The 26,001-nt window shown below is 41.8% G+C and overlaps 1 protein-coding gene across 1 annotated transcript in view; it reads right to left on the minus strand.

Annotated features, from left to right (window-relative positions):
- Positions 1-26,001, minus strand: part of ERBB4 (erb-b2 receptor tyrosine kinase 4) — a 1,211,692-nt gene that overhangs the window by 55,940 nt on the left and 1,129,751 nt on the right. Inside the window, exons 21-23 of the mRNA XM_040358486.1 lie at positions 19,776-19,931; positions 16,475-16,550; positions 15,656-15,802 (exon numbers count right to left, since the gene is read on the minus strand). Of these exons, the coding sequence (XP_040214420.1) occupies positions 15,656-15,802; positions 16,475-16,550; positions 19,776-19,931 (379 nt within the window). The remainder of the gene's footprint in view (positions 1-15,655; positions 15,803-16,474; positions 16,551-19,775; positions 19,932-26,001) is intronic.

Genomic DNA, 26,001 nt, shown 5'->3' on the forward strand with positions numbered 1-26,001 from the left:
TACTCAAAAGTCCCGGTTTGACTTGAACTCCCCTTGTATTATAACGGCTTGTGTTGCAATTGTATATGCTATATCATTATAATTTTTTTGCTGTATTTTTTCCATGAAAGTGAAGTCACCCACTTTGGTTTTCGCTGACTGTAATTTTTACTTATGTATTTTTCCATCATAAGGTCAGTTTCAATTTTTCTAAATTCACACATTTAATTTGATTAGACTTTGAAAGGAGCAGTGGTAGTGTGCATGGTTTAGTATCCCTACAATTAGATGGCTGCTATGTCAATAGTCTTGGACTACGGAAATATAGCGGTGCAGTTCATGCTGGTTTTGAATACTGCACTGCTCTCTAGTGTTCAACAACAGAAGTTTCTCTGAATATAAGGAAGTGATGTGAGCACCGCTGACCCTTTCTGCCTCACAGAAGAAGTCCCATTGGACGAAACGTACGTCAGGCTAAGCATGGAGCAGTGGTGATGTCTGGACATTCGTGGAGGGTGCTGTAAAAACAAATGTTTCCATTTTGAGCATACCATATTTTCCGGCGTATAAGACGACTTTCTAACCCTTGAAATTCTTCTTCAAAGTCGGGGGTCGTCTTATACGCCGGTAACCTAATGCTTACCTTATTCGGGACCGTGACATGCAGATCGTGGCCGTCCTTTTTTAAAAAAACGTGCCCCTCTTTCTGCTGTTCCGTGATAGGCCAAACACTCCGCTTCCCAGGAGACACTGTGTTTAGCGTTTCGCCTATCACAGATGCCCTCTCATCTGAGACCGAGGACGAGAGGACATCCATGATAGGCGGAACACTAAATACAGTGTCTCCTGGGAAGCGGAGTGTTCGGCCTATCACGGAACAGCAAAAAGATCCTCTTTCATATGATGAATGTGTGACCGGACTCTGAAGTTTCCTTAACTGATGATAACTGTGGAATCCAATTAAGCAGGCTGGGTAGTGAATGCGGTTGAGCCCATAGTGAGGGGTGAAAACTCTCTAATTTGCAGAAAGACCCAGGAGGGTCTTAAAATCTGGTAAGCAGATATACTTACCCTGTCTATCCTGTGGGGAGCACTGGGTGTCATCACAAATTGAACATTGGATCAGCACACGTTTTGAGTTCACTTTATGGATGTGGAATCGGGACATTTGGACTATTAATAATAATTTTTCTTTTCCCCTATTTAATTTTTTCACGTTTTTATCTTTATTGCATTATTTTAGATTTTTTTTTTGCACTTTAATCATTAAGTTCATGGTTTGACAGCACTACAGGTTTTGATTTAAATTTTTGTTATGAAGTGTACATTGTTGTGAGAGCTGCTGTCGGTCACAGATCATCCGTGTCATTTACATAATTGAATTTACTCTGTATGCACTTAGCGCAATATCGCTTATTTACTATCCCTACAATAAGGTTGCAAGCTTTATGAAATATGAACAGGCAGTATGTCAAAGGATGATTACTGATTGGTTGTTATGCGTTACTGCCCTTCCTCCCAATCTTTCTTATCCTTATTCTATAAAAACATTTTACTCTTTTTTATTCGATTATTTAATCTATGGTTTGTTGTGGAGTAATAAACACATGTAATAATACCCTGCCAGAGGCTCTCCTAAATGTCATAAAAGCCTGCATTGCTGCCAAACCCTTGTCTTTTGATTTAATGGCTTCTTGTTTACATTCAATAAGATATTGTGATCTTCTTGCTTCCTACATTTCTCAAATATTTGCACCTTTTATCTTCCCTGTTTCTTAGGCAGCCCATTATAGATTATTTTGTGTTTAGAGCGGGGTGATCAATACAACCTCCCACGTACCAATTATAAAAAACAAAACAAAAAAAACAGCTACAGTATACCGAGGATTATTAGTATGAATGGGAACTAATTAGATTGTATTAGCATAACCACCCACAACGTGCAAATGCTTGTTTTTTTTTTAAGATGTCTTAGAACAATGAAATCTGATTGGTTGGTTGGTATGAAAAACACTTCCTTTTTCCCTTGGCCCTTGAATTAATAAATGCTGTGCACACCTTTCATCCAATCATTGCTTTAACTAATAAATGGTATGTAAAGCTCCATATGGGACTATATTGCTGTCTCTAATGGCAGGAAAAGGGTAAAGTCATTTTCAATGCTTTGCTGGGCCCTCTGGCAGAGGAGAAGTTCGTTATTTGTGCCAAGGTGAAATACGTGTCTCTCTCCAGAACAAAGCATTACAGAAAACCATATATATCATGTCCCTGCCTCCCTCTCCCTCTCTCTCTTCTGCTCAAGCCCCCTGTTTACTGGTGCATGTCCTTTCTGTGCTTACACAAAAAAGATAAAGTACAGAGCATTTCAATGTATTTGCGGTGAAGCTCACAGGGATTTAACTCTTGTGCGCACAGTCTACCTACTTACAGCTGGTCATTTAGGTCGTGAGTAGAAAAACAACATTGTGATCGTTAAAATCCAACCTTGCCTTCTGTTTTGCACAGTTGTACAGTCTCCTCTCCTGTATCAAAAATGCTTAGTCTGATTTCACTGCACACTGTGAGCTTTTCTCAGTGTGCATTAGCAGCTGCAGCAAGTCAGAGTTTACCTAATTTCCTGGCTGGAAGACACCCAGCTTTATTGAACCCTTTCCTCTCTAGTCCGACTGTCCCTAGCCCACAACTTTCATTCATTGAATTTCAGTTCCTTCAATTGTGGATGCTAAGCATCCCATTTATATGTTACTAAGGGCAGTATGCATGCAAATGCTAGCCTAGGAATACCTTCTCCTTAATGGGTGGATATCACTCTGAAGGAGAAGGTATTCCTAGGCTCCTTAGCCCCATATCAGCCAGGGTCATAGGTAATGCTGTAACCTGGCCTAGGCCAACAAGGCCCAGGCCTAGGGCAGCACTTTGCAGGGGGGCAGCGCGGAAAGTGTCCCCGCTGGCTTGTGCTACACTGTTGGTGTAACGCAAGCTGTTTCTAATTTTGACTGTCCTATCATCCTGAACCACACACCTTCCTCACTGTGCTATATGTTTTCTGCTGTACCATTGGCATGGTTATATCTTCTTAGTTATCTCCATAAAATTATCAGAAGATTGTGCTTAAAGTAGAACTATAGGCAACACTTTTTTTTTTCATTTTGGATAGAGTAAGGGAGGGTTTGAGCCCCTGTCAGTTTATTTTTTTGCCATCCCTGTCCCATTGCAGAGATTTCCCTTCACTTTCTGCCCCATAGCCAAACAGGAAGTGATAGGAAATCTATGTAAATTAAGGGAATCCATTCCCCCCACCCAGGCATTGAGAACTAGTGTCCCCACTCGAAAATGTCAGGGTGGGTCTTAAACAGAAAGGGGTGTGGCCTTGACAGGAAGGGGGTGGGTCATATTTAAATTAGGGGGTGCACGAGTTTAGTCAGGCCTAGGGCAGCACAAAACCTAAATACACCACTGGTCATAGGTAAGCAGCCCTGCTCTCCTTTTCCCCATGTACATTTCTCCATTTTTATTACTGTGTGAGATTGTACTATTAACTTGGTCAACTGCATTATTATCGATATTCTTTTAAATCAAATTACAGATTTTCTCCTGATGAAGCGGCAATAGACCGCAAAACTAGTCGAGATGCTTTTTGTGACCTACAATCCCACTGTGATCTTCCCCTCCTTGGGCACCAAATTTACTGGTTTGTCACCATGCTTTTAATTTGTATATGATTATGTGTTGTTTTCTATTAATTTTGTATTAATAAAACTTTATATATATTTTTCTATATATGTGTTTCACCTTTGAACATATTTTTCAACCTGTACCGAGATAGTCCAATTGGCCCTACCCCTTTTGGGAATTTTGGTTTGGGGACCAAATTTCCGATCTCTACATTTCTAATTTCCTGGATGATGGTACCACTATCTATATTTGTTTCTTTGAGCATTTTTTTGAGGCTACCTTGAATTTTTCACATTAAGGCATTTTGACATAACTCCTCCCAAGAGCCAGTCTGCTGCTTGCTTTAGGGCTGGGGGCTCTTAAGAGGAATGATGCTCTGTTTGCATTGCACAGAGAAGCACAGAGACCCAGTGATGACATTACTGGATCCACACAGTGGCGTAGCGTGGGGGGGCAGGGGGTCGGTTGCCCCGGGCGCAAAATTTAGAGGGGCATGGTGGCAGGAAACTGTGAGCTCTTCCGCTTTGCTATGAGAAAGAAGTTCCGGTGCAGTCCCGGCTTAGGCTCCAGCGGTGACACTGACACAGCAGTGAGTAAATGTACACTGAAGACCATCCACGATGATCCCAGGGATTGTGACCGTGCAGAGACTGGGGGAAGGAGGGTGGCAGGTCAGTATAGGAATCAGGTAGGTCAGTGTAGTGGTCAGTATAGCAATCGGATAGGTCAGTTTAGTGGTCAGTGTGTGAATCAGGTAGGTAAGTATAGTGATCAGGTAGGTCGGTGTAGAAATCAGGTTGGTCAGAGTACTACTGTACTAGTGGCAGGGACTCAGAGAGTGCTAAAAATCTGTGCTTTAGGGGGTGCAAACCTCTTGCCCTGCCCGGGTGCTGACAACCCACGCTACCCCACTGGATCCACAATAAAAATAAATAAAAAATAGAAATGTTTTGTTTTAGAAATGTAACTAGCATGGTGATGATGGCGAAAAAAAAAGGAACCAAGGAGGACTTGAAGACAAGGCTTTTTGCTGGCACTTTTTGTTTACAAGTTTAAATCAGTATTTTTTTTATAGGAAATTACTTATAACCCCCAAACATTTTATATGTATATTTTATTAGCAGAGACCCTAGGGCAGTGATGGCGAACCTTTTTAAGTCCGAGTGCCCAAACTGCAACGCAAAATCATCGTATTTATTCCAAAGTGCCAACATATACAGAACTTGATGAGCGTGGGATATGATGTCTGGGGGTGAACATGGGACACATCAGAAATCATTGTGTATTCACTATGTAGTCGGTGTTTTGTACAAGAAGATCTAAAACTAGAACACATTTGACAAAAGTTAAATTTTTTGGAAGCTGTCCTAGCATTGCACAATCAAATTTCAGTATCACTATTCTAACTATACATTAATATTCAATACACTCAAGTTGCATGACAGGTGTACTATAAATTACTAGTTGTTCAGTAGAAGCACTGGCTGGATGATAAACAAATCCTGTTACAGGGGGTGACATGCAACCAGAACTTCCCAGTCCCCCCATTCCCTGATGGTACACATTATGCTCTCTTTGGTTAAGGCATGTTGAGATCTGTAGTTCTACTCCAGCTGAAGACATACTGGTTGCCCTGCATTGCTGTAGCAGAAGACTACTTAGAAAATCTCTCATTCCTGACTATCTTCATAGTCCTCAATGTCCAGGAAACATCCTTCTGAAAGTGAACATTCAAAGACAACTGTATCAATGCTTTACCAATGGTTCACTCACAATGCCTGTGCAGTTCATTGCACGTCAAATGCAAACTCCAAGCAACATCTCTACACCTCTCTGTATAATGCCAGTGATTCTGGACTGTCTGTCATGTGACTCTGGTATCATGAAATACAGGGGGATGGCAGGGACAAAAACTATATGTATTTACATCTCACACTGTACTGCAGTGATCTCTGCAAAATCTAGCAGGCATTTCCAGCCAGATAAACCTGAATAGCCAACACAAAGCATGAGACATCTGCTGTAACACAGACCGCATATAACACAGACCGCATATAAACAACATTATTCTGACCATACAATTCCATATTTTATGGCAATGTTGGGAACAAGAAGAAAAAAAAAGTCCTAAAGGAATAGATTCTATTTGAAGAGGCACAGAAACAGTGTACACAGCTAAACACATTTATTCCCCACACAGCATGTACACTTACTTTAATGATTGCCACAGCACTCCAATGCATCAGCCGACTCAGTTAGTTCCCGGGCATAAGAACGGCCTGTGATTGGGCAGCTTCAGTAGGCACCATCACGGCCCCCCATTGGCTCAATACCCACCACGTGTTCTGCCTGCCATCCAACCCGGAGAAACCCTTCATCTCGTCCACGCCCCATCCTAGACACGGCCCCCCATTGGCTCAATCCCCACCACATGTTCCGCCTGCCATCCAACCCGGAGCAACCCTTCATCTCGTCCACGCCCATCCTAGACACATCATCCCTGGCTCCAGAGACTTATGGGAGATGTAGTTCTATGTGAAGGGGAGCTGTGGACGCGATATACAGAGTCAGTACAGGATTTTCTCACGTGCCCACAGAGAGGGCTCGGTGTGCCGGCTGTGGCACGCGTGCCACAGGTTCGCCATCACTGCCCTAGGGAATAAAAGGGCGATCATTGCAATTTTTTATGTCATGCCATACTTGTAATATATATACCCCTTTTTTGTATAATATGAAAGATTATGTTTTGCTGAGTAAATAGATACCTCACATGTCATGCTTTAAAATTGCGCATGCTCGTGGAATGGCGATAAACTACAGTACTGAAGAATCTCCATAGGTGACACTTTAAATGCGTTTACAGGTAACCTGTTTAGAGTTACAGAGGAGGTCTAGCACTAGAATTATTGATCTCGCTCTAACGTTGGTGGTGATTTCTCACATGCGTGGTGCAAACACTGCTTACATATGCGTGTGTGATTTACGTATGTGTTCACTTGTGCACGTGAGCACAGAGCGCCTTATTTTTTTTTCTTTATTTTATTACATTTATTCCTATTACGAGGAATGTAAACATCCCTTCTAATAGAAAGGTCTTCTTTATGGAGAGATCTGGGGTGAAAAAGACCCCAAATCTCTCCTTTACCTCCAAAAGCAAAAGATCTTTTCCTTAAAAAAAAGAATCGTTTACTTCCACCCTAGACCGGAAGTGATGACATGACATTGCTTCGCTCCTCCAAGGCCAAAGAGGCGATCAAAGACAATCTAGTCTTTTATTGCCACTGCGATCAGCCGGCTGCACCATCAGATCGTTTCTTGGGCGAGCCGACAGAAACGATAAGCCTGAGAAACTTGAAACTTCTGAAAGCGGTTCAACGACTCGGAATGCTTTCAAGAGAAAGCTGGCTGAAAAAAACAATTCCAGTGTTATGGTTAATATCTTCAGCCATAATCCTGGTAAACCGCAGCGTAAATATACGTATTGCAGTCAGCAAGTGGTTAAACTTTAGTTTTAAATGGAAATTATTTAACCACTTGAGGACCACCTAATGCCGATATACGTCGGCAGAATGGAACGGCTGGGCACAGGCACCTACCTGTCCGTCGCCTGTAAGAGCCGAGGCCATGGGTCGCACGCGCGCTCGCGACCCGGTCTGAAGCTTCGTGACCGCACCCGCAGGACCTGCGGACCCGATCGCCACCGGTGTCCCGCGATCGGGTCGCAGGAGCTGAAGAACGTTCTTCTGTGTGGCAGTGTCACTGATCGTCTGTGCCCTGTTATAGGGAACGATGATCAGTGACATCACACCTACAGCCACGCCCCCCTACAGTAAGAATCACTCCCTTAGGGCACACTTAACCCCTTAGCGCCCCTAGTGGTTAACTCCTTCACTGCCATTGTCATTTTCACAGTAATCAGTGCATTTTTATAGCACTTTTCGTTGTGAAAATGACAATGGTCCCAAAAATGTGTCAAAAGTGTCTGATGTGTCCACCATTATGTCGCAATTACAAAAAAAATCGCTGATCGCCGCGATTACTAGTAAAAAAAAAATATTTATAAAAATGCCATAAAACTATCCCCTATTTTGTAAACGCTATAACTTTTGCGCAAACCAATCAATAAATGCTTATTGCGATTTTTTTTACCAAAAATATGTAGAAGAATACGTATCGGCCTAAACTGAGGAAAAAAAAACGTTTTCTTATATATTTTTTGGGGACATTTATTATAGCAAAAAGTAAAAAATATTGAATATTTTTCAAAATTGTTGCTCTATTTTTGTTTATAGCGCAAAAAATAAAAACCGCAGTGGTAATCAAATACCACCAAAAGAAAGCTCTTTTGTTTGGGAGCCATGTCGCACGACCACGCAATTGTCAGTTAAAGCGACGCAGTGCCGAAACGCAAAAAGGGACAAGATCCTTAACCTGCATAATGGTCGGGGTCTTAAGTGGTTCATCTTTCTCTACAGAACAATCAAGGGCTACATATTAATAACAATATAATCTAGAGCTGATGTAGAAACCCCAAAAATAGATAAAGTCAGACAGAATTGCATAATTTTATCATAAACCCAATTTTTTTTTAATGAAATGTTTGATTTTTGCCTGTTTTAACATTTGCCACATCTCATTGGTGCTTATTTACTGCAGCCTATTTGCAGGAATGGCCTGCCTGCATGCACATACTCCAACTATGGCTGCACATAATTTTTAGGACTGGTTTCTTGATGGTGAGCCCAATAGGCCATGTCTGGGTAAAGTGTGTTGAAATAGACACTTGTAGGCCCGGATTCACAGACATCAGCGCATATTTATGCTGCCGTAGCGTATCTCATATACGCTACGCCGACGTAGCGCAGAGAGGCAAGCACTGGATTCACAAAGCCAGTGCTGCCAAATCTGCGCTGGGTTTCCTAGGCGTAAGTCGGCGTATGTGGAAGTGGGAGCGTGAGCCATGCAAATGAGGCGTGACCCCAGGCAAATGATGGGCTGAGTCTCAGACAGATACGTATAATGAACGGCGCATGCGCCGTCCCGTGGACGCATCCCAGCATGCAGAATCACGTCGGAACTACTCCATAAGATACGCCGGATTACTGCCTACGGCGTAAACGTAACCTACGCCTAGTCATATTCACGTCCTACGTAAACTACGTAAAATACGTTGGCTTGTGTTCCCTGGTGCAGCCCTTTGCATGGATGCTGCTGAGTTACACCTCCTTTATGGGGCATAACTTTACGCCAGACGTATGACTTAACGCGCACTGCGTCGGGCGCACGTACATTCGTGAATCGGCGTATCTCCCTCATTTGCATATGTGAATAGAAAATCAATGGGAGCGCCAAATGCCCCCAGCGTAAATATGCGCCTACTCTACGCCGGCATAGACAAGTTACGTTGGTCGGATGAAGCCTGTTTTTAGGCGTATCTTAGTTTGTGGGCACGGCGCATATTTGCATCTTAGTTTGTGGGCACGGCGCATAGATACGTCGGCGTAAGTGCTTTGTGAATCCGGGCCGTAGTCTCTGTTAGCCAGTGTGACAGGTTGACAACAAAGAAGAACAATGTGGAGCCTGGGACAGAGTTTTATCATCCTACAACAGGAAGTGCCTGCACAAGGACCAATGCAGGACCTGGTAGGTTCATATTGTGTAAGTTAATCTGCCAATCTTTGCTAGCACCACCCTGGCTTCTGTCCTGCTCACCATTTCTTGTTATATTATTATTTTAAATATTTCAGTTTGTTACTGGCCTTCACATATTCCATGGCGTCTACGTAATTATTGCTCTTGTCTTGCAGCCTGGGGTACTGGGTTTGATCTCCAGCAAGCACGCTATCTGCATAAATTTCATATGTTTTCTGGATGTTTGTGTGAGTTTCATCCAAAAACAGGGTAAGTTAATTGGCTTCCACTTAAGGTGGTCTTACTGTGTGTACTGAATGCTGTGCATTCAGAGGAGCTTGCAAGCTATTCTCCCTGCCATGGGTTCTCTGGGGAACAAAGGAATACAGGGGAACAAAGGGGCAGTGTTATGGTCTAGGATGATCTACAGTATCTCACAAAAGTGAGTACACTCCTTCACATTTTTGTAAATATTTTATTATATCTTTTCATGTGACAACACTGAAGAAATTACAGATTGCTACAATGAAAAGTAGTGAGTGTACAGCTTGTATAACAGTGTAAATTTGTTATCCCCTCAAAATAACTCAACACACGGCCATTAATGTCTAAATCGCTGGCAACAAAAGTGAGTACACCCCTAAGTGAAAAAGTCCAATTAGCCATTTTCCCTCCCCGATGTCATGTCACTCGTTAGTGTTACAAGGCCTCAGATGTGAATGGGGAGCAGGTGTGTTAAATTTGGTGTTATCTCTTTCAATCTCTCATACTGGTCACTGGAAGCTTAGCTAAAAAAAATATATATTTTTATTTTACTTTTTATTTTTTATTTTATTTGTTCTTTAACCTCCCTGGCGGTCTTCCCGAGACTGACACGGGGTTAGATTTTCTTGCTACTATCGGTAACCCCGTGTCAGTCTCGGGCTTGCCTCGCTAGATCCACAGGCACTTTTTACTTACCTTGTCCCTGGATCCAGTGATGCCACCGCGCTGTGTGAGCGAGCGGGACCTCGCTCGATTCACATAGTGCCTCCGTGTGACGCCGATCTCCGTTCCCTGCGACGTTACGACGCACGGGGACGGAGAACGGCGCCAAATTCAAAAACGTAAACAAACACTATACACACAGTATACTGTAATCTTATAGATTACAGTACTGTATGTAAAAAAAACACACCCCCCCTGTCCCTAGTGGTCTGCCCAGTGTCCTGCATGTCATTTTATATAATAAAAACCTTTTTTTCTCCCTGCAAACTGTAGATTGTCCATAGCAACCAAAAGTGTCCCTTTATGTCAAAAATAGTTTTAGATCAGCTAAAAAACAGCGATAATAAATTATAATCACTTGCAGAATTGTGCGATAGCGATTTGTGGGGAAATTCGTCATAAAAAAATAAAAGTAATGACAGCGACAATTCTGCAACTGAGCAAATTTCAGTGATTTTGATTTGATTACATTATTGAATAATTTTTATTATAATTATATTATTATTTGTTATAATTATTTATAATTATTTATTATATTATAATTTATAATTTTGTTTTTAAAAAAATGTAATACACAGGATGCCTATTAGAATCTTGTTTGGTCAGATTTAAGTGAGTTATTTCTAAAAATTACAGACCTACAATATAAAACGCCAAATTTCCTTGCAAATAATGGTACCGCTTTTAGCATGTTTTTTCTGAAAGAATCATACCGCCAGGGAGGTTAAAAAAAAAAAAATTGTCACTTTTATTCCTATTACAAGGAATGTAAATATTCCTTGTAATAGAAAAAAAGCATGTCAGGACCTCTTAAATATGAGACCTCAGATCTCATATTTACACTAAAATGCAATAAGAAAAAAAAAAAAAAAAAGTAGTTTTAAAAAAAAGTCCCTTTAAGTGCTATGGACAGAAGTGACGTTTTGACATCGCTTCCGCCCTGCAATTGTATGGGGCCGGGTGGGGGCCATCTTCCCCTCACTTAGCTCTATGCCAAGCAGGGGACGCGATCGCCTCTGCTGGCGGCTTTGGTAAGCGGTGAAGGACACTGGTGTGCGGCTGGAGGGGGGCCTCTCCCGCCACTGATTAAAGTGATCTTGGGACGAATCCACCTCTGAAATCATTTTTTACCGGAAAAGGGGACCGCCCGCTGAACAAGTGGATACTGAGGTTATGGCAGCTAGCTGCTGCCATAACAACGGTATTCCACTTCAAAGCACTTTGAGGTTGATTTACAAAAAGCATACAGGCTGTTCATGATGCAAGGTAATTTTTCCTTAGCTCAGTGAATGTGGTAAAAATTCACTTTGTAGAGTATCAAATCATGTGCAAGGAAAATTAAAAAAATAAAATAAAATTCTTGCATGTGGTTGGATGATGGAAGTCAGCAAAACTTAACATCATTCATTAGGAAAGAAAAGTCCCTTACAGAGTGAACAGTCTATTTGCCTTTAGTAAGTAGACCCCTTTATTTATTACAGGTACTTATACAACACCATCAACTTATGCAATGCTTTACAAATACAGTATATATTGTACATTCACATCAATCTCTGCCCTCAAGGAGCTTACATTCATTCATACATACACATACCAGTGCCAATTTAGCCATGAGCCAATAAGGCTGGGTTCACACCATTGTCGCATGCAACTCCTAGCAGGGGTCCAGTGTGTCCTCGTTTACCATTTCAGGTCGGATTTCACCCTGAATTTTTGGCTGAATTCGGACCTAAAATAGACCAAAAGGCGCACAGGGCTCCTATGCAAATTTGTACCGGAGCCACAGTGGAGATATGTGAATCGGCTCCATAGAGAGTTGGTCAAAATCTCTTGCTATTGCGAACTGGATGTGGTGAACCTGCATCCAATACGCAATAGTGTGAACCCAGCCTTAACCTATCAGCATGTCTTAAGAGTTTGGGAGGAAACCAGAATACCTGGAGGAAACCCACGCAAGCACAGGGAGAAAAGATAAACTCCAGGCAGGTGGTTGGGATTCAAATCAACATCCCTAGTGCAGCTAGGCAGAAGCGCTGACCACTTAGCCACTGTGCTTCTCCATGATTTTCTAATTTTCTAATTGATTTAACATTTTTATCCATTATTGCATTTTAGTGCTGCTGATCACCTTTGCAGTCACTGCCTATCTACATGCATGAACCCTAGCGATGGCTCAGGAATTATTTCCTGATAGTGACCCTAGTGGACCATGTCTGCGTAAAGTGTGTTGAAATGGCCACTTGTAGTCTGTATTAGAAGCCAGAGTGACAGGGTGACATCAATTGGGAGACCAGAACAGAGTGCTGTCATCCTATAACAGGAAGTGCCTGAACAGGAATCAATGCAGGATCACAAGTTATTTATATATATATACTGAAAACCACTTTTTATATCACGTTGATATGTTAGGGCTTAATTGAAACTATTGTGATTGGGTTTATATATACTTTCAGAGGCAAACATTGAGGATGCTTATAAAACATTGCTTTAGGGGCCCAATCTAATTAATAATAATGCATTCAGTATATCCTAAAAACTTGAATGTCTTTAGTTTGGTCGGAAAACAAATGCATCTCCTTATACAGGAAAAGATGTGCTTTTGTTTTTGCTGTCTATTGTCACAATAAATAAATATGCAGCTCGTTGGGATCTGCTGGAGTCAGCAGGGGGCATTGCAAGACTCAGAATCTTGAAAATACAACGGGCCCAAAGTCTCTTATTAATAACAGGCTCAGTCATCGTCACAGGTTTGTAGTGCCGTTATGCAGTGGCCTTTCAGGATAAACCAGATAGGGAACAGGGACATCTCGTGGGGATGGGGGGTGGTTAATCGCACTTAAATGAAGCCTAAAGCTCCAGGGAGACTTTGCTTGTAATGAGAAGAATGGACTGGAGAGGCACACTTCAAGGAACAAGTGCCTTGCTGTTTTCTAATTACAATGTGGGACACATACACATTATCTGCGAAGTGTACGTTTATATTGGATTGCTGCATCTGTATATGATGCAGAGCGAACTCTGTATTACACAGTCAGGCAGGGGTAATGCATGTCATCATACCATGTGTCCTGAAGGATTACTGGGGATGATTGGTAGGATTCTGTTTGGTCACATGTGATTCTCTTTGACCCATGTGTGCTTGTATGAAATAATCCAATTTAATACAATACATAATAAAATATGCATGTTTTGATTATACAGGGGCTGCTGGATATTTATTAAATCCTCATCCTTTGTAAGTTTAGCAACTCATTTCAAAACTGTACATTACATACACGTTGTTAAGTTTACCAAGGATGAAAAATAGGATTCAAAAAAACCTTTTGCTGGTAACAATAGTGAAATGCCTGTAAATACTGATACAATTGCAGTTGAATGAAAATACTGGTAAAACAAAAAATGACTTCTGTATTGAAGTCAATGCAAGTCACCCCGAGTCACCCCGAAAGTCGAACAGGAACCTTTTTCTAAGTCGGAAGTGACTTGCGTCGCTCCTATTAGAACGGTTCCATTGACTACTGCGGACCGCAACTTGTCAGACGGCTGAGTCGCCTGACAGGTCGCCCCTGTGTGAACCGGCTCTAACAGTCATTATGCTTAACTCTGTTGCCCTATTTGCTTTTTATTATATGATACAGTCTGCAATCATGGCAAGGATGAGGCATGAGACACTAGTGAACAAAGTGACTCCTGCTCAAATGTAGTCACTGACTCTTTCATTACATAGTCATTTTAATAAAAGGTATAATTTAAGTGACAGCCTTCCACCTCATACATGAAGGTCTAGAAGTACATACTATCTATGCAATGTATTGATACACTTAATTTGTAATATAATAACATGTCTTTCCTCTTATGATTACTGTCACATAATCAGATGGGGTTGTAGGAAGTGAGGTTAGTTAAAACATCTAATTTTTCCCACGCAGATTGAAATCACAGACTGTAAACTTATAACACAGATGTCAAAAAAGAAGATGATTAAACAGTCATAAGAATATCAGAAGGAGAAAGCTCATGTTTCTCATAAATCAGAATAATTTCAAAGACATCACATATAGTGAGAGCAAGCACATGTTTCTCATTAAGCAGCCTTCTTAAAAAAAAGATATATATATATATATACACACAGAATTAAAGGATGATTATTTGCCATTATGATCATGTTCAGCAATAAGAGCCAATGCAATGGCAAATAATAAATATGGCCCATTCACACCAGATGCACTTCAAGGTGCCGGCTTGCTTTTTTTACTTTTTGAAACCTGGCAGTTCATTTACCACGATGCGCAGCAGTGCGTTTTGGTGTGTTATAGCATGACTGCTTGCATTAGGTAAAAATGCAAAGTCCTACCTTTTTTCAGCACACATCAATGGGGCTGGTGTGAATAAGCCCTTAGGCTACATTCACACCAGCAATTAAGGCTGGTGTGAATTGTAGCAGCAGAAATCTTTTGTATACAGCTGCAGATTAGAGCAGCTAGGTGCAGCTGACTGCCCCCATCACTATAATGGCAGGTCGCCGGCAGCCGCAGCTATTCCTGGCTCTCTGCACAGCCAGCAGTTACTTGCAGTGTGCGTCCAGCAGCTATCACTGCAGGTAATTGTTGGCTATGCATAGAGCTATGATTAGCTGAGGCTGCTGGTGACCTGACATTATTGTCAATGGGGCTGACGGCTGCACCTAGCCACTGCTGTAAACAAATGATTTCTGCACCGGCCTTTATCGCTGGTTTGAATGTAGCCTTAGCGAATTCAGCTAATAGCTAGTTCACATAGTGAAATAAGATTGTCCTCACAAAGAACTGAAAATGATAATAACTTTATCTTTGAGTCACTTCTGGCACATTGGAGTGGTACTTGGACACAAAGAAGCTTCCTTAGGCTGGACTCACTTTGCACTTTTGTCTAATGTGGCTTCCAATAAATCAATGGGACACTTTAAAATGCATATCAATGTATACATTAAGACATGTATCAATACTCGCAATGCATTTAGAGTACCAAGATGTGTGTTAACACACGCTGATGTGCTGACCTCTGATACAATGGATTGCACCATACATTGAAAACATGCAGCAGCACAAGATAATGCATGTTGACATGCGTTTTAATGTACTTATGTTGATTTCAACGGAAAATGTTTGGGGAAAAAATGCAAAGGTGTGAGTCCTGACAGCAAAATGTCCTACCGTAGAAGTCTTTGAGCAGGTAAAATAAACTCTGGAATGTGCAGAGGTGGGTTACTGATTATTTCATAGGGTTGGCTATATTCCATAATGCTTGTGCTGAATGAAAAGAGCTCCATTACCCCTCAGCAGACATTTTTTTGAGCCAGATATCAGCATAAAACATCAGTGTAATGGCCCTAACAGAACCTTACATTTCACCATAACCATGTAGACATCAATGGTGCAGACAGGTGGCTGAGGAAGCCTCTCGCCTTTCTCTAGAAGATCAGGGATTTCCCGAGTTGGAATTCCATCATAAGGCTTGCCTCCAAAGGTCATCAGTTCCCATATAGTGACACCTGCAAGTAATAGATGATTGTTGAGAAGTATGATACCAAACTAACTAATTGTGTAATGGTGTAATATAACAGTGTTATTGTGTCAGCACTTTTATTTCCAACAGTAAGCCCTGACAAGCAGTAGCATCAAACGCCATCGGGGAGGACCCTTGTTCAACTTAATCTAGACATCAGGGTTAAAAATGCTTACCAGCCTATCTACTTATATTACAATTACAAGTGATGTTAAGGCTATGTTTGAGCAACTATGATTAAAATCAATCTATATGTGTTTAGTATATTTGCTGCAGTAAGTTAAGGGTTACCTGACTGTGGTCTGGTATCAAGCAACCCATAAAAGTGACATTTCTTGAAATTGAACGTTTTCTCTCTAATGCTTTCTTTGATGGACTATAATAAATAGATCTTCTTGAATTAGGATGGGCAATCTTCACTCCTGCTTAGCATTTTATGTTCGTGAACATACTAAAAAAAAAATATCTTCTTGTGGCTAACAGTACAAGTACATTACACTTGTTGAAAGTGTTATATTTTAACTCATATCAAGTGTTCTTCATCTTATGCTTGTTCTAGAATGAAATATGACCTACTCTGAATCTTGCAACCTAGCAGAAATCACCAGTTATCATGTGCCATAAAGACGATTTAAGATGATTTAGCAAGAACACTTGCCATAACTCCAGACATCACTCTGATGGGTGAACTTCCTGTAGTGAATACATTCCAGCGCCATCCACTTCACCGGCATCTAAATATAGAAGAATATAGTAAGCTTATACAGAGAGAACTTTGAATGAATGCAGTAACTGAAATTAACTTTGGCATTTATCAGAAAATGAAGTGTTCCTTAACAGACGAGCACTTGAACAGGATTTTCTTATAATGATGATTTATAATCATCATTCAGATACAAAACATTAGGGTTTAAGCACACAAACTTTAACGAAAAGTCCCTTTTACAAGCGTTGAACACTGTTTTTCAAAAGCACCTCTATGTAAGCCTATGAGGTTGATTTACTAAAAATGGGGAGCGCAAAATCAGGTGCAGCTCTGCACAAAAAACAATCAGCTTCCAGGTTTTATTGTCAAAGCTTAATTGAACAAGCTGAAGTTGGAAGCTGATTGGTTTCTATGCAGAGCTGCACCAGATTTTGCACTCTCCAGTTTTAGTAAATCAACCCCTAAGGGCCCTTTCCCACATACGGATCCCGTGAGGATCCGTACCATTAACACCCGCTTGCTCAGCGGGGATCGCTCCGTTGAGCCCCACTGAGCCGGCAGATGACAGGGCGGTCCCCGCACAATGTGCAGAGACCGCCCTGATCTCCGCTCTCCTCTATGGGGGATCAAATGAACATGGACCGTCTGTCCGTGTTCACCCGATCTGCTCCGCAGACGGATGGAAAAATAGGATTTTCCTCTGTCTGCAGAATCGGAGCATAGCGGACACCGATGAGATGGGGTGTCAGCGGATGTTCATCCGCTGACAGCCGCTATCTCATAGGGATACATGTATGTCCCTCTTTCATCTGTAAACGGATGGATGAAAAAGCGGACATACGGTCCACTGGTGTGAAAGGGTCCTTTGTGTCCATCTGAAGATGGGCATTTACTGGCAGAAAAAAAAAACACCAAAGGCACATGCATGAGGGGAGCATTTTGCATTTGAATGTTAATGCACTCCGATGACCAGAATAAAATAATATTCTGGCCAATAGAAGACATTAACCCGCATAAATGGTAGACACATCTTGCGTTGAATGTTAATGCATTTCCTATTGCATGGCCAATAGAATGCATTAACCCCAAACACTAGATGTGCTTAAATGAGTGCGCAATGTGCAGCATTTAATGCTTTTTAAAAAAAAGCATTTTTCTTGGAGTTCTGGCATTCAGAGAGGCTTTTTACAGATGTCCTGAGTACATGAGGCCTAATTCTTGCAGGTCAAACTTTTGAAACATCTAAAACAAAATTAAGTCAAGATACTGTAACTACTGTTAAAAACTATGCAGGTTACTAAATCATGATTTAAATACACTAATTATACAAGACCCTCCAAATTTATGAAGCTGGAAGTCTTGATTTTAAGAGCGAGTTTCCTATGTGTTGCCAATAGCATAATTCAGGCTAGGTACTATGGGCCAGATTCACAAAAGAGATACGACGGCGTATCTCCTGATACGCCGTCGTATCTCTAATAGTATCTATGCGGCTGATTCATAGAATCAGTTACGCATAGATAGCCCTAAGATCCGACAGGTGTAATTGACTTACACCGTCGGATCTTAGGATGCAATACTTCGGCCGCCGCTGGGTGGAGTTCGCATAGTTTTGCAGCGTCGGGTATGCAAATTAGCTTTTACGGCGATCCACGAAGGTACGCGCGTTCGTTACGTCATCGCTAGTCGGTTTTTCCCGTCGCAAAGTTAGGCCTGCTTTTTCATGGCTTAACTTTAGACGAGCCATGTTAAAGTATGGCCGTCGTTCCCGCGTCGAATTTTATTTTATTTTTTTTGCGTAAGTCGTCCGGGAATACGAAAGTACGTTACGCACGTCACCATTCAAAACATTACGTCGGGCGACGTCATTTCGCGCAAAGCACGGTGGGAAATTTTTAAACGGAGCATGCGCAGTACGTTTGGTCCCCGCCCCATTTGAATAGGGCGGGCTTGCGCCGGATATCTTTACGTTACTCCGCCGCAAGTTTGCACTCAAGTGCTTTGTGAATCAAGCACTTACAAGGAAAACTTGCGGCGGTGTAACGTAAAGACGATACGTTACACCGCCGCGGATGTACATGAATCTGGCCCTATGTGACAAATAAACAAATTGTCAATACATTCGTTTTTACAATTCTACATCATTATCTTACACTATAATAGCATTAACGTAGATCCTTTATTGTTGATTCAGCAGCCTGTGAGTAGGTTGGTAAATGTTATATCAGTTAACAGAAATAGAGCGCAGTCCATGGTTGCAGACCATGTTATGATTTTTGGCAGGGGTCACCAGACAAATAATTTGGTAGCTAGGACTGTTCACATACATATATTGTCATATATTATCTATTTGTTTGGAGAGTGGAGATATGCTTCGACAAGGAGCCACACATCACTTACATAAAGAAACATCTTCCTCCTCCATCAACTCTGTGGTGCTGTTGCTTTTGCTATAATTTTAGGCCTAGATTCTCAAAGGGCTTATCCTAATCTGGGCCGTCGTATATATGCGACTGATTCTTAGAATCAGTTACGCATAGATATCCATTAGATCCGACAGGCGTCGGATCTTAAATGCAATTTTTTTTTGTCTGCTAGGTGGCGTTTCCTTTGTTTTCCCCGTCAAGTATGTAAATTAAGTAAATTAGCTAGATACGCAAATTCCTGAACGTACGCGCGACCAACGCAGTAAAGTTACAACGTTTATGTTAGGCTTGTCCCGGCGTAAAGTTGCCCCCGGGTATATGAGGCGCAACCAATGTTAAGTATGGCCGTCGTTCCCGCGTCGAAATTTGAAAAGCTACGTCGTTTGCGTAAGTCATCCGTGAATGGGGCTGGACGCCATTTACGTTCGCATCGAAACCAATGACGTCCTTGCGACGTCATTTGGAGCAATGCACCCTGGGATATTTTACGGACGGCGCATGTGCAGTTCGTTCGGCGCGGGAACGCACTTCATTTAAATGCTACACGCCCCCTACCCGCCGAATTTGAATTCCGCCGGGTGATTTACGTTACGCTGCCACAACTTTACACGCAAGTGCTTTGTGAATAAAGCACTTGCCTGAAAAACTTGCGGCGGCGTAACGTAAATCAGATACGTTACGCCCGCCCAGTCTTACGCCAATCTATGAGAATCTGGGCCTTAATGTTTAATTGTAAAAAATATATATATATATATATATATATATATATATATATATATATATATAGCTATAGGTACATACATATGCACATACAGTATATCTCTTACCTTTCCCCCATCTGCATTGTATTCTTTTTCATCTCCCTCTAGAAGACGGGCCAGTCCAAAGTCTGTGATCTTTACATGGTTAGGAGATTTGACCAACACATTCCGGGCTGCAAGGTCTCTGTGTACTAAGCGACGTTCCTCTAGGTACATCATACCCTGCCAAACAAGAAAAGGTAAGAATGTAACAAAGAACCTTCACAGCTATCTTTACAAGATTCTACAATAACATCTATAAGATAAGAGTACAAAAGAACATAAGAAGACACCCTTGCAAAGTGACCTGGCACCCTCATGTAATAATATGGAGCTCCTAAGGTCAAGGAGCTGTAATGATGGGTTTATTTTTTAGTACCACATTCCAATGGTATAGTTGATATGACACACTACAATATTGCTGTCATAAAATGCAAATTCTTACAATTTCCTAATATTACAATTTTGCTGTTGTCCTGTCAGAAACTGGGGTTACAGCAACTCAATCTTTTGTATACATACGCATAGACAGATTTACAACAACCATAGAAGAAGAACGTGCTCACCAGATAGCAACAGTGTTGAAAAGCTGCTAAGCAAAGGAAAATAAATACTGCTTCTCACCACCAGGTGGCAATTCTAAAACATATTCCCAAATTATCTTTTTGGTAATAAGTTCTTTGTAGTCTACAAAAGAGGGGGAGGTCTATCTATGCTCTTTCGTTTTACAGCCTCTTGCACACTGGGCATCACATGGTTTTGTTTTGTGTTTTTCTGCCTCTAAATGCCTCTCCACATTAGCCTCATACATAGGCATTTACAGGCGCTTAGTGGCAGGGGCGCTTACAGGCAGGAAAATGAACCCAGAGCCAGCGCGTTCAGGAGAGTAACATTTTCTGCTAAAAAAACACCTGACATGCCTAAACATGTCTAAACCTGTGTTAACGCTAGGCACGTTAAGCGCTTGTGCGTTCATTCATTTCATTGGCCAGAATAAAATAAAAACTTCTGCCAAATGAAATGAATGCACGCCCAAGCGATTGTCGCACCTAAGCGCGTCTAATTTTTTTTGGCAAAAACACAGCTTTAGGTACATTTTTTTATGCTGCGTTTCTCCTGCCAAACGGATTTGCAATAATGTGTCTTTAGGTGCATTTTTGACACTGCAAGGAGAAAGATGATTAGAAGAGCTGGGCAAATGCCCAGTGTTCATGGGCCTAAGTATATTATTTGCAATTGTTCCTGGAAACTCTGTTTGTCACAAGAATTTAGCTTGGACCAGTTCCAATTCATACATACAAAACAGACAGATTTTCATCATATTTACCCAGAATTTGTCAATTAATACACTTTAAAATAATTGTATGTCTGACATCATGTTAATATAAACATCAACTAAGTAATTTTTAAATATAAAGCCCAAAAATTTGGAAACATTTTCCATCCTGCTCCTTCGAGTTCTCTTGTCACTGCAGTGAAAAATGAACATGGATTTGGCCCATTAGAAAAACAGGCACACTTTCTTTTCCTGAGAATTTTAATTTGAAATTCTACCCATCTATGGCCAGCTTAAAGCAGTGCTTTACCCAAAAGGGAAGATCTGCTTTAAGTCCTCACCCCCCTCCTCTGGTAATTTTTTTCAGGGGGAGAGTGAGTGCCTAGTTTTGACAGGTACTGCTCCCACTTCTGTTTGGATCGTCTTGGCGATCTAAGCAGAAGTTCTTCTCTCCCCTCCCTCCCCACAGCCCTGTGGGACACATCACAGGTCCCAGAAAATTGAGGGACCATTCACATAGTGCAGTGCAGCTTGCACATGTGCAGAGCGCAGCTGGCTGTGAAGCTGCAAACATCACAGCGCCCACTGCACATTTGTGACGGCTGCCCTCAGTTAGGATGCCAGCGTCAGGAACCCAAAGGTTAGTGAAGAAATAGTCCAGATGAGGACGGTGCTGGATCCCTGGACAGATAAGTGTCCTGTTACTAAAAGTCAGCAGCTACAGGATTTGTATATGCTGACTTTTTCCCCAGAGTGAAGAACCGTTTTAAGTCACTTACCAACACACCAATGACTACTTTATTGCTTATCAGTGAGAGAAAATCTCATGGTAAAAAAGATACTTCTCTACATGAGCTGCCTGCCTTCTCACATGCAAGCAAAATATGCACACTGAATAGAGTTTATCTATAGTAAAGATGTAGCATCACAAAGGGGTTATTTACTAAAGGCAAATCCACTTTGCATTACAAGTGCAAAGTGCACTTGAAATTTGCACTGAAAGTGCATTTGGAAGTGCAGTCGCTGTAGATCCGAGGGGGACATGCAACGAAAATAAAAAAAAACAGCATTTTAGCTTGCACATGATTGGATGATAAAATCAGCAGCGCTTCCCCCCATTTCAGATCTTCCCCTCAGATTTACAGCGACTGCACACCCAAGTGCACTTTGCACTTGTAGTTTGATTTGTAGTGCAAAGTGGTTTTGCCCTTTCGTAAATAACCCCCAAAGTGTGCTCTGCAGAATCCGGATGCAATTTTTTATGTCAGACAGTTCAAGGGGATACAGGTGGAGTAAAGAGCCAATAGTGATATTTTGATTGAGGAGAATGATGCAGGAAAGATTTCCTTTCTGAAGTTGGAATGTTGTTAAAGGCACTAGCATAAAGGAAGTCTTATGCCTTGTACACACGATCAGAATGTTGATCGTGTGTAGCCCCATCAGAGTTATTCCGATGAATTCCATCAGAGTTTAGATATAGAACATGTTCTATTTTACTCCAATGGAATTCCCTCAGAATTCCGATGTGATTTGGCCAGGCAAAAGCCTGATCGTGTGTACAAGGCATTAGTCCACAAGCTGCTCTGATCAAAGCCACATTTATCCAAGTGCATTTCTGTAATTAAAGCGGTGGTTCACCCTAAAAAACAAGCTTCTAGCATGCCATTCAGCATACTAGCGCGAGCTACAGTATGCCTTTATTTATTTTTTTGGCGCCGTACTCACAGTTTAATCGCGTAGTAAAGTTTCAGACTCCCTGCGGGGAATGGGCGTTCCTATGCAGAGGGAACGTGATTGACGGCCGGCTATGGCGCGTCACGCTTCCCGAAAATAGCCGGAGTAGGACTCTGCTGTTCACGGTGCTATACGGCGCCTGCGCACAGACATCGGAGCTGACTGCGCAGGCGCCGTGAAGAGCAAAGTCCTATTTCGTCTATTTTCGGGAAGCGTGACGCGCCATAGCCGGCCATCAATCACGTTCCCTCTGCATAGGAACGCCCATTCCCCACGGGGAGTCTGAAACTTTACTACGCGATTAAACTGAGTACGGCGCCAAAAAAAATATAAAGGCATACTGTAGCTCGCGCTAGTATGCTGAATGGCATGCTAGAAAAAAAAAAATTTTTTAGGGAGAACCCCCGCTTTAAGAACTGAAAATTTTCAAGAAATATAAGAGATGACTTATAACCTGTTACCATCTACCCTGAACAATACAACTTTTGGTGGAATGACCCACTTCCCAAGGTGAAAGATTGTTTTATATGAAAAATCGTTTTTTAGGAAAAATAGAAAATCCCATTTCCCTTTGACCCATGTCTATAGTAACACACCACATCCCTTCTGTAAACAGCAGCAGGGCCCCCTAACCCTCTGATGCATGCAATGCCTGGCAGAACAAAGGCTATTCATAAAAGTACAATGGCCGCCTAGGGAATGATTGCATTTTATGGACGTTCCCCACTGGCAGCTTTGGCCATCTAGAAATGATAGCTCCAGGTTTCAGCAGAAACCCAGGAGATGTGTAGTTTTCCTGAAATCACCTTTAAAATGTGCTTCACGTTAATTTGTATCCACATGTCTGCCAAACTGCATCAGTGTGATCTCCTATACGCCAGTTTAAGTAAGCTTCTGTGTAATACAATCTGAAGTGTCCCACTTTGGCCATTTATAATGCTGGAATGTACAGCACGCAGCTGTAAAAAGGAGGTAAGTAAATAATTGTTCCATACTTGCTAGCAAGTGTTCATTTTGCATAAACAGCCTCAATGCACAGAGTAAATTAATGGCACAGTCTCCCATGGCAATCCTCCAATTCTTCTCTTCTTCCTATTAATATTGTACGCTCGGATGTTAAGACTGTTAGACAAGATCCATGCTTGGTGTCTGTATCCTGAGTACATTCATTTTGTTGTGAGCTGTTTGCTATTAATGAACCATCCAGGTGTCTTGACAGATAAGCCAACAATACCTCTATGCATGTCTCGCATTCTCCCCAAAGCTTTTCTCAGCTCTGCAGTTCCCAGACTTGTTCTATCACACAGCCTGAAATGTACATGATATCTAGTTATGGTAACATCCCACTCAGCCTGAGACTTTCATCTCTCAGTCACAACTTTTACATTTGGGTTATGCTACACTTATCTAACCACATCCAGCCATGTCAGTCTTTTGTTCACTGACTCATCTATTTTCCTATGAATGTGCAAATAAGAACTCATCTTTTCGTGTGCAAAGTAAAATATTTCTCCCTACTGATGCCTGGATTCATTAAAGCATCAGCCTCCTCCAAACTAATATTTCAGCTGTGAACTGAAGATAAACCTTTGGATTGTTTAAAGCAGATCTATGCACGTCAATGCATATTAGGGAAAGGTTGGGACCCCTGTTATAATTTTATTGCAGTTCAAGGTTTCATCAAGGAGATTCCCCTAACTTCCTTTGCCAGTGACAGCATTGGGAAAAGACAGGATGTAAAGGAAAAGATCAACAGGGTCAAAGGAATCAATAACAAGCTTTCAATGGTTATAGCCTTCTCCTACTACACTAAAAAATGTGTTATTATTGCAGTCTGTAGTTACCCTAAAAGAGAAGTTCGGGGTGTTTTTTTTTTTTTTTTTAAGAATCATACTGTACTCTTCGCTGGTTCTCTTCCTACTTATCCAACTGCACCTTTAGCGCTAATTACAATTCTACTTCCTCCTCTCCTCTTCATTTTTCCGTTGGGGTCCCTCAAGGTTCTGTTCTTGGACCTCTCCTATTCTCGATCTACACCTCCTCCCTGGGTCAGCTGATAGCCTCCCATTGCTTCCAATACCATCTCTACGCTGACGACACCCACATTTATCTCTCTACCCCTCAGCTCACTCCTTCAATCTCTTCACGTATCACAAATTTATTAACAGACATATCAGTCTGGATGTCACACCACTTCCTCAAACACAAACTATCCAAAACTGGTTTGGATAGTTTGCTCGGGATTGGACTGTTCACCCGAGCAAGGTGGAGTGTCTATACGCGGCGGGAAACACTACAGCTATTCAAATGAAAGCTGTAATGTTCCCCGCCCGTATTAACCAAGGGGATGCGGCGTAGCGGCGGCGGGGGGTGCAAGTATTCTATTTCGGTATCGGGGGTATTTGCCCGAGTACAAATACTCCCGCAAATACTCGGAATCGGTCCCGATACCAATACTAGTATCGGTATCGGGACAACCCTAATTTATACAATCCCTGAAAACCCTCTTCTTTGGAGAAGCCTATACTGCCCACACCTAACAACTATACTTTTATTTTCTCCATCAACTCATCCCTCACAGTTATTACCTTTTGTATCACTTGACCCTCCCTCCTAGATTGTAAGCTCTAACGAGCAGGGCCCTCTGATTCCTCCTGTGTTGAATTGTAACTGTACTGCCTGCCCTCATGTTATAAAGCGCTGTGCAAACTGTTGGCGCTATATAAATCCTGTATAATAATAATTATTATAATAATACTTACCTAGGTGGATGCAGCATTGGTCCAATGCTGCATCTGTCCCATGATGGCTCTCATCATGAAAACTTCTGTCTGCACTGCCCCCCACGCTTACTGGATATATATATATAGTTAATTGTTACATATATGCTATGTGAATGGGAACACCTAACAAACATGGAGTGGGGTTTTCTCTAATCTGATTGCAAAAGTGGAAATATGCTTTAAAGAAGAATCCCCCTCACGTCTTATCCTGGTGTCATCCTGTTGTCATCAGCACAGAAAGTGAATAAAAAACTCCCCCAATTGGGCCACAGGAGCCTCGCTGCCCCTCTAAAAATGTATCCACCATGGACAGGTGGTTGGGAGATGATCAGAAAAAAAACAAAGATCATGCATGCATGAGTAAATGACGATGCAAAGAAGCATTGGCATTTAAAAGCGTACAACCATGTACAACTATTGCCTGGTATGCTGTACACGGCACATGTGGCTCCCCGAGTGC

The sequence above is a fragment of the Rana temporaria genome, chromosome 6, assembly GCF_905171775.1.
Source record: "Rana temporaria chromosome 6, aRanTem1.1, whole genome shotgun sequence".
Classification (NCBI taxonomy): Eukaryota; Metazoa; Chordata; class Amphibia; order Anura; family Ranidae; genus Rana; species Rana temporaria.